General features: G+C 37.3%; 1 protein-coding gene across 1 annotated transcript; it reads left to right on the top strand.

Moving 5' to 3' along the window:
* Positions 1-978: 978 nt before the first annotated feature.
* On the top strand, positions 979-9,392 carry cpb1 (carboxypeptidase B1 (tissue)). The gene is made up of 11 exons (XM_062992032.1): positions 979-1,105; positions 1,207-1,282; positions 1,791-1,915; positions 2,624-2,723; positions 2,808-2,909; positions 4,911-5,015; positions 5,121-5,231; positions 5,643-5,733; positions 6,667-6,869; positions 8,014-8,098; positions 9,085-9,392. Exons 1-11 carry the CDS (start codon positions 1,041-1,043, stop codon positions 9,267-9,269), a joined length of 1,248 nt encoding a protein of 415 aa, XP_062848102.1. The 5' UTR covers positions 979-1,040; the 3' UTR covers positions 9,270-9,392.
* Positions 9,393-10,703: the final 1,311 nt, after the last annotated feature.

The raw sequence follows: 10,703 nt of genomic DNA on the forward strand, positions 1-10,703 counted from the left end.
GGGCTAACAAAGCATGCAGAGAAACATATGGACTACAGTCAGTAATTGTAGAACTACAAAGTGCTTTTATATGCTAAGTGGAGCTGATAAAATGGACAGTGAGTGTAGAAACAAGGAGGTGGTTTTAATGTTATGGCTGATCGGTGTATATAGGATTGCCAAATTTTGGAGTGTTGCATACACTATTATATTTTGCTGTGCTGTTATCATGGGTCCACATGGGTCCACAATAGCGGGTAGGATATATTTAATAGTGTTGTTGGTGACCTTGCTGCCACACAGAACCACAGCATTCCAATTGTGTTGCTTCATACTTTTAAATTCAGTTGACAGCTCTTAATGCAGGAAGAAAATATTACATTTTATCCATACACATGAGCTTACAGACTAAGATTGATCAGCAACACATGAATGATTAATAAAATATCCTATTATTTCTCTCAAAGAGCAGGACAAATCAGCTTTCCGCCACTAGCCACAGCTTATGTTATTGTCAATGCTTAAATCTAATAACTGCTGGACATCATGCTGGAAAAAACTGCAAAGGCATTTTTATCAGAGACAATCTCAAAAAAGGCTGTGGGATCTTGATTAGATATTTAATATACTTTTAAGTAGTGTAATTGTGTTGCTGTATGTTGTTGTGTTGTGTCCTATTTATAGAATGTAAATGTATGTTTATTACATGTACATCTGTGATGAGAATATACTGTAAAGAATAAATAAAGGGTTTTAGGTGAAAAATCTTCATTAGCTTTTTTATTCACTGGTGTTTAATAGTAAAATATTAAAAGTGCAAGCTGTAAAACAAGGTCTGTTCTCACGCTTGATGTGGCCTTGGATTGACGCACTTTATTTCTATCTTTGTGTATTTTTGGAACATTTATAAATAGACATTTTTAAAAGTTTATCATTAATTGACCAAATACTAGGAACTTGACATGTAGATGGAAAAGCACACAGGGATTGGACAGCCGTTGACAACCTTGATTTATAAAGACCGAGATGTAACATACCTGATCACAGCCAGATCAGGAACCATGAAGGCCCTTATATTTTTGGGATTGGTAGCAGTGGCTCTCTGTGAGCCAATCCGCTATGATGGGTAATCTCACTATTTTATTTATTAATTAATTAATGCATTTATTTATTTATTTATTGCTAGTTTTAACTAAATATAACAAGTTTTTCTCTGTTTTTCTGCAGGGATAAAGTTTTCCGTCTGCTGCCTAAGACCAATGAACATGTGGTATTCATCCAGGAGCTGGCCAACAGCATGAATGTACAATTATTTATTTTAAACAAATGTCATCTGTTATTCAATAATCTTTTGAAATAATTTGTAATTTTCTTTAAAGGTGTGCACGTTATTGTGACATTTAATGCTACTGTTAACATAACAGTGTAACAAAAGCTTGCATGATAGATTTATGCCATTATTATGTCAGCGTTGGGGTAGGGGGGTAAAGCAAAGTGTAACAGGTACATGAATAGCTTATTCCAAACTGATGACACAGTATCACTTTCATTTGTTAAGGAATTTGTATATAGCATATAAAATGTTGCCATGACAACCTTGGAGTTTTTGATGAATGATTAATGCAACAAATTGACAAACTGACTTTACCCATAAAATCAAGTGTTATCTAATTAGTAGTAGTAGAAATCATCATGATAATGTTAACAGAGAATTAGTGTTATACAGTAATTATGTCAATAGAAATACCCCACAATGGTTACAACACATTACAAGTGTTTGTCTGTGTGTGTGTGTGTGTGTGTGTTTGTAGATTGACTTCTGGAGTCCTGACAGCGCTGGCCTGGTGGTGGTTAACTCTGATGTCGATATTCATATTCCAGCTTCTCACAATGACATGGTTTTAGTACAGCTGCAGCAGAGTGGAATGCAATATGAGTAAGTACTGCAAAATATCACCCATCAACACTGGCGGCGTAACAAATGTAAAATATCCTTGAGAAAAAAATGCATGTCATTAGGTCATCTGATGCATCAAGCACAGTTCTGTAAAAAGTATTGTATTGTATCTTCATTGTATAAAGATAAAGATTTATTCAAAAGCTGTGACAAAATTTGCATCCCTTGTCAAAGTTCATTTTAGAACAGTCTACATCATTATTTTTTTAATTCTAAAGATAGTGTAAATATGTAGGCTGTAGGTTTTTAGTGGTTTATAAGATCATTATTGGTCACACTAAATAAGATTATTCAAAAAGTCTGTATATGACACACTGTGCAATATCATGTGTAGTCAGTGTCAGATTATATGATAGGATTATTTACTAACAAGTCTGCGAACACATGCATCACATAATCTATCACAAAGAGAAGAACGTAAATTGCTTGAGGTAAGAGATATTTTTCCACAGTAAATCACACAAAAGACCCTTTAAAAGTTTTTTTTTTTTTTTATTAACTTTGACACATGACCATTTTAATTATAATTATTAATTACAATTGACTAAAGCTGGTGATTTGTCTGTGCTAATATCATTCAAATTTATAGCATTTTTAGGTGCTTTCTTCCAAAGTGATACAATTGACGTAAACGTTGTCATACTTGTCCCTTCTGACTTTAACTCTATTGTTTGTCTTGTTTTACAGGGTGCTGATTGAGGATCTGCAAAGTGCTGTTTATGGTCAGATGAAAAGTGGGATTCAGCCCAGAGCCCATGACTACACCAAGTACAACAACTGGGCCACGGTAAGAATTTACTATAACATCTAATACAATTTCTCAGTTTGTGAGTGCATGTGTGTTCTGATGACTTATTTATGTGATGGACAGATTGAGGGCTGGATCACCTCTATAACCTCAGCCAACTCTGCTCTGATCAGCAAGATGGTGATCGGGAACACATATGAGGGACGAGCCATGCACCTGCTCAAGGTAAAAATATGCTCCATAATGTTATTATGGGATTTTTCTATAAACCAGCTTGGACACATAACGGGACTTCACACGACAAGTTAAAAGTTGAAAACATAATGTGCAACAGCATTCAATCCAGAATCAAATATCAGATTTCTTTTTACTATAAAGTAAATAAAAAAAAATTTTTAAATAACATAACTAGGGTACTTAGGTGGCGCAGCAGTAAAACACGCTAGCACACCAAAGCTGACATTTCAAACTCGTCGTTTTAAAACTCAGCTCTGCCATTCGGCAGGCTGGGCGTCTACATGAACAACGATTGGCTGTTGTTCATACAGGGTGAGAGCCGGACTGGACCTCTAAACTGATGCAATTACGACCTCTGCTGGCTGATTGATGGTGCCTGCACAGAGACTAGGAATAATGTGTTGATCAGGGTGTGGCTCTCTGTACACAAAGCTGATCCGCATATGAACTCGCCTCGTGCAGGTGAAAAGATGTAGTCGGCTACTGCACACGTGTCGGAGGGAGAGTGTCTCCTCAACCAGGGTGGAGATCAGCATTAGAAGAGAGGAAGTGTAATGCAATCGAGTAATTGGATGTGACTAGATTGGGAGGAAAATTAGGAAAAATGCATAAACGAATAGCATAACTATAGCATTTAAGGAAAACTATATGAATGTCAAACAACAATGATTGTTAAGTAAAAGTGAATTGCATTTTTATACTGGGCTATAACAAGGGTTTAATTGGAAAACATTTATTATATAGTGGACACACCATTCACTTTATGGAAATTACCTGCGTCTGTATTACATCCCCAAGGTTACCAGCTTTTTGCTTAGTAGAGCTATTAAAAAATATTTTTCTCTACACAGGCCTTGACTCTTCTTTTTAAGAACAAGCATTTAGCTCAAATAAAACTGGCAGTATAAAACAAGTTTGATCAGATTGCATTTAATCTGTAAATAATGGCATATCTTATTAAGCACACAGTCTGAAAAGCATAAAGCAAATGTGTGATTAAGTCATTATTATTTATTTTATACTGTCATATTTATAGTGCTGCAGTGGTCTATTAGTCTAGCCCACAATCCAGGCTCGAATCTCAGCTGTGTATCGGCCAGTCGGGCATCAACCCAGACATGATTGGGTATGTCTGAGGGGGATGAATGGCTGAAGCCCATCGATGGATTAGCGCCTTGTGCACAGTGTTTCTAATTTAACTGGACCTGCCGTGACCCTGACCAGGATAAAGCTGTTCATAAAATTAATCATTTTTTTAATCATTAGTCATTTTTATGTGGAGAGATTGATGGGTAGCAATAAACTTTCCAACATAACACTGACATAAGCAGTCATATACACTATATGACCAAAAGTATCTGATCACCTAACTCTTAACTTGTTGGAAATCCTAACTTGAAACATTAGGGCATTTGTATAAAATTAGCACCCCTTTTCAGACATAACAGTCTCCACTCTTTTGGGAAGGCTTTTGAAGATTTTGAAGGGTGAAAAGATACAGTCGGCGAGTGTACACGTGTCGGAGGGGGGCGTGTGACGTCTTGCTCTCCTCAATCAGCAGTGGGAATCAGCATCAGTAGAGAGAAGGCGTAATGCATTCGGGTAATTGGATATGACTAGATGGGAGGAAAATTGAAAAAAAAAATGCTAAAATAAAAAGAGGATTTGTGAAACAAGCACTGATGTTGGATGAGAATCAACATTGCATCTCAAATGTGAACCAATTGCTACTTAAAGCACAACTATGAACCTTTTTTTGTTAGAATCTCCTTATTTCTGCATGAGAAATGCATACACCATGTGTTGGTGTATCCGGGTTTAAAATGTTTACAGCAAAGATTTAATCCAGGTCCTCAGTACTCATGCTGCTGTGTGACACCCACTTTGCCAGATTTGCCACAATGCTGCTTTCATTTTTCTGATATGATAAATGCATTCTGCTTATATTTAATTGAAATGAATGCTGGCTAATAAATACACCACTTACAGATCGGAAAGAATACTGGCTCCACCAAGCCTGCCATCTTCATGGACTGTGGTATCCACGCCAGAGAGTGGATCTCCCCTGCTTTCTGCCAGTGGTTTGTCAAGGAGGTAAAGCCAACTTATGTTTTGATAATGATTATAACATGCTGATGCACTGCATGCAATTTTCTGTGATTGTGATTGTGATTGATGATACTGCAATGTCTTTTAAAGGCTGTGTCCACCTATGGAACAGACACTCAGATGACCAACCTGCTGAACACAATGGATGTCTTTGTGCTGCCTGTGTTCAACATCGATGGTTACGAACACACCGTCAAGAGTGTACGTCTATAAGTCAGAAGTTTACATACATTGTAAAACATTAAATCATTTAAACAAATTCAACTATTTTTAAAAAAGACATACTTTGAATTGGAATTATTAAAAAATATATTTTGATATACTGGAAAGTGAAGAAATATGCAGTGTTAAAAGTATACATGTTGCAAGTTTATAAATTGGTGGAAATGGTTCAATACTGGTAGATAACTTTGTGGCATGGCCACCTTATTTCTTATTAGTGTTTATGAGCAGTTTATTGCTAGTGACTTTTCTGTGCACAGTTAAATAGGGCTTGTTAAATAGGAATTAACAACAATAACAGCTTCACTTGTTTTAAATAATAACACTTTTTAAATGTTACAAGAAAAGTGTTTTAGCATATAAAACATTTTGTATTATTTGGATCTATAGGACAGAATGTGGAGGAAGACACGCTCTCGCAAGACTGGCTCCAGTTGCATCGGTGCTGACCCCAACAGAAACTTTGATGCTGGCTGGTGCAGTAAGTACTTTACCTCAACCCCTTATTTTTTGCCTGTGCTTCGGTGGATTTGCACATAAGGCTCATCCACCTCTTCACAGGCACCTCAGTCTGTTAACCAGGGGGCTTTCACAGTGTTTGAAGACCCTACTCACTTATTCTGGCCCTTTTCCCACACAGTAGACTCGGTGGCCAATTTTGTCTGCTGCAGGCATTGCCAATTGTGCCCGCTAGATGGTGCCCAGCTGACCGGTAGCAGAGCCAAGACTCGAACCGGGGTGTTCAGAATCTCTGCGCTGGTGTGCTAGCGGAATATCCTGCCGCACCACCTGGGCACCTAAATGTGTATTTTTTGACTCAGTAAATCTTCTGAAATGCCACAATAAACTTGGTCAAGTTGGTCAAACTTAGTGGGTTGGTTTACTTTAACCACAAACATTGCCTCTATTGAATGGAATAATTAGTTTGAGATTTCTGACCACTAATTAATCTTGATTTTAGTTTGTCTAATTATTACGTTTTGGACAAGAGAACACATCATGACACATTGTGTAATTGAAATGCATCTTAGTGTTAAAAAAATGTAATACCGTTTCATGTACACACTACATACTGTAACTGTTGTAGAAAATAGTACTGTATTAGAAAATATTCTTTAGATGTTAAGACTGTGATTTAAAAAATAAATACATTATCAAAAATTAAATAAACAAATAGCCTGAATTACCCTCAGTTAACAGCAAGTCAGTTAGAATGTGTTGCCCTGCAATAGGCTGTTATTCTGCTGAGGGGTTTTTCTCCTTTATACCCTTTTTATTGTGTTCTTTGACTAAGGTGAAGTTGTAACTAAATATAAGTGGATAAAAGAAAAATGAATGAATGTATGGAACAATACTACTACTAGAAGAAGGATTTCAGCAATAAAATATATTTGTCACCGTCTCTTACCCACAGCTTTGGGAGCATCCAGTAACCCCTGCAGTGATACATACTGTGGAGCTTCTGTTGAGTCTGAGATCGAGGTGAAGAATGTTGCAAACTTTATCCGGAACAACAAGTCCATCATTAAGGCCTACCTGACAGTCCATTCGTACTCCCAGCTGCTCCTTTTCCCCTACTCCTACAAATACGACCTGGCCAAGGACCACGCTGAACTGGTACTACTCCACACACGCATAATACGTGCTAATGAACTAAAAATTTCCCAGTAGTGTTGTCATTAATTCCTCATATATGCATATATTCATCATGTCACAAAAAGGAGGTTCATCTCACATTTTCTTTTAGAATTAAGAAAGTGCACACAGTCTAAAATTTAGCTTTGATGAAACCTTTAAATTACTCCACAGGGTGTATAATGTCACTAAAACATCTAAGGAATTTCAAACGGGGCTTTTCTCATTAGTTTCAGTAGATTCAGAAATTAAAACCTCTTGACTTTTTTGCATGTTTTTGTGTTGTGAATTTAATTTTAAATGGATATTATTGCCATTTATACCCACTAATTGAGACTCAATTACTAATAATGACAAATCAAAAACTAAAATCTTATTCACAATAGTATTCAGATACTTTATTCAGTACGGTACTTTGTAGAAGCCCCTTTTGGCAGCAGCTACAGCTGCAAGTCTTTTTGTCCTGCAGTTTTTCCCATTTTTAATGGCAGAGCCCCTCTAACTCGTTCAACTACCATATTTAGGCCTTTCTAGAGATGTTTGATGTATAGGCTTTTGCAGGGCCACTCAAATGCATTTAGAGACCTGACCTTAAGATTAGAAAACTGAACTGTTGCTCTAGTCTAGGTGTGAATGCACTAAACAAAATCTTCTTTTTACACCTAAAGACTGTTAAAATATTAATTAATTCATTTTTACTAACAGACCTTATTAAGTTACTACCCCCTTATTAAGGTGGTGTGTCTAGCACCAACTGAATAAAGCTTGGACAGTAAAACAGTCTATCAAAGGGCATCACTCATTTATTCACTTACTTATTCACTCATTTATTCACCTACTTCACATTCAAATAGACAATTTGTCAGTCATTCCCCTTTCTGCTTGTTTTTGAGAGCCTGGTGGAAACCGTAGATCCCAAAAGAAACCCACATAGACACTGTGAGAACATCTAAAGCATCTCACAGAGATTAACTGGGAATAAAAATTTAACCCAGGTCCTTAAACACAGCACCAACACTGCCAGTTGTGCTAATTTTTGTATTTATCAATAGCCAATGTTCTACATGTTTTGTAGCATTGCTACTGTTTTCACCTCTACATTTGTGTCTTTGTGTGTTTGTGATAGATGAGTGTGGCACAAGGAGCCTCAGAGGCCCTGCGCAGTCTGTATGGCACCCGCTACACCAGCGGCCCCGGCGCTACCACTATCTGTAAGTATCACACACAATGCTTTCATTGTTATGGTGTCAATTAACCAAAGCCTTGGATACATCAATTCTGACATTGCATGACAATATAATTTGGTTTGTCCTTATTTTAAACATTTATCTACCATCATATATAATTAGGGCTAAATTCACTAAATTCACGGGAAAATGTGCTTAATATTTTCAAAAATCACAGAGGCAAAGCAGTAAAACATGCTAGCACAGCAGAGCTGACATTTTGAATCTTAGCTCTGCTATCCAGCAGGCTAGGTGCTTACATGAACAACAATTGGCTGTTGTTCATATAGGGTGGGAGCCGGACAGGGATTCATCATAACTGATGCAATGACGCCCTCTGCTGGCCCAGAATTATGTGGGGCCTAATGTGATACCATTAAGTTTACTATATGTTTAAAAGTATTTGGACATGCCTCAAATTGAGTTCAGGTGTTTTAGACACACCCATTGTTAACATAAAAAATGTTATGCTTCCATCTTTTTGGCAACAGTTAGCACAGCATGACAGCATGATAACTGTGCCCCAATGCACAAGGACCACAGAAACATGGTTTGACTAGTCGCCCTCGGCTTGCTCAACAGGGGTTTTTGTATCTGTTGGTCCTGGATTTTGTAAAGTTGCTTTGAGACAATGTCTATTGTAAAAAGCGCTATATAAATAAAGTTGACTTGACTTGACTTGACTAGTTGGTGTGGAGAATAAGTTTGTTGTCCTGCACAGAGCCCTGTGCTCAGTCATATTGAACTCATCTGGAATGTGGATTGTTGATTGTAAGCCAACCCTTTTCATTTAATAAAAGTGTCTGACACTACAAATTCATTTTTGACTAAATCAGCAAAACTTTTTACACATATACCAAAAGTCTTATTGAAAGTCTTACAGAGAAAAAGTGCTGTTAATGCATTTTGTACAACAGTCACCCCACACACATTGTATCATGCTTCATTACTTCATTACTTTCTCTGCGCAGACCCTGCTGCTGGTGGATCTGATGATTGGGCGTATGATCTGGGAGTGAAGTATTCATACACATTCGAGCTGCGGGACACTGGCCGCTATGGGTTCCTGCTGCCTGAGTCTCAGATCAAGCCCACCTGTGAGGAGACCATGCTGGCTGTCAAATACATTGCCGCCCATGTTTTGAAAAACCTTTAAAAAGGAGCATCCTAAAAATAAATTCTAAAAAGCAATAAAAATGTAAGAAGCATTTAACAGATTGTTAAGAGCATGTGTAATAATGATCAGTAAGAATAATAAAACATAATGTTTAAGTCAAAAGCATTTTATATCCATTTATAGTACTGGCTTTATAACCTGCCTACATGTTTTCTTAATGTTTTTATCAAGACCAAGAGTAAACAATGTGAGACTAGAGAATGCCAACACTAGTCTGTTACAGGTAAAGTGAAGCTCATACAAACAGAGGGCAAGAAAAAAAAGCTGGGTCCATTTGTGAGCGGCTAATTATTTCTGTAATGGTTGGTGGTGGTTTTAAAGCACAACATGCATAGTAGTCGATTCGCTCTTATTTTCTGAACTTGGGTACTAATTACTTAGGTGGTGAAGTACCTTTTCTGTACAGTCACCTGGAGTGGGGCTCAAACTTAGGCCTCATGTGTGTCAGCACTAGACTAGCTGTGCTCTATCACCCAAAAAGTGATGCTATGAATCTAGCAGGTCACAAACCTAATAAAAATAAGTTCCTTTTATATAGCACCTTTTGACATATCCAAAGACACAGTGCAGTAGAGGCAAATAATAATAATAATAATAATACTGTGGAGAAGAACAATAGTGAGCAGTAAAGAGAAATGTATTTAGTTGAACTTTGAAGGAAGAGATAGAAGAGCAGTCACAAAGAGATGCAAGCAATTATTAGTTAACCAGTGTTTTAAATCGGTAACGTATTACATGGTGTTAATGTTGAGCTGTATATTATCTGCATAACAGTGTAACCTAAGGCCATGATTACACATGATCTGGCCTAGCGAAGAGATACATAACATTATGACCACTGACAGGTGAAGTTAATAACACTGAATGTTATGCCTGATCGGTGTATATATATACAGTGCCTTGCAAAAGTATTCAGCCCCCTTGAACTTTTCAACCTTTTGCCACATTTCAGGCTTCAAACATAACGATATGAAATTGTAATTTTTTGTGAAGAATCAACAACAAGTGGGACACAATCGTGAAGTGGAACGAAATTTATTGGATATTTTAAACTTTTTTTAGAAATAAAAAACTGAAAAGTGGGGCGTGCAATATTATTCAGCCCCCTTGCGTTAATACTTTGTAGCGCCACCTTTTGCTGCGATTACAGCTGCAAGTCGCTTGGGGTATGTCTCTATCAGTTTTGCACATCGAGAGACAGAAATGTTTGCCCATTCTTCCTTGCAAAACAGCTCGAGCTCAGTGAGGTTGGATGGAGAGCGTTTGTGAACAGCAGTTTTCAGCTCTTTCCACAGATTCTCGATGGGATTCAGGTCTGGACTTTGACTTGGCCATTCTAACACCTGGATACGTTTATTTGTGAACCATTCCATTGTAGATTTTGCTTTATGTTTTGGATCATTGTCTTGTTGG

This window comes from Trichomycterus rosablanca, chromosome 3, assembly GCF_030014385.1.
Source record: "Trichomycterus rosablanca isolate fTriRos1 chromosome 3, fTriRos1.hap1, whole genome shotgun sequence".
NCBI lineage: Eukaryota > Metazoa > Chordata > Actinopteri > Siluriformes > Trichomycteridae > Trichomycterus > Trichomycterus rosablanca.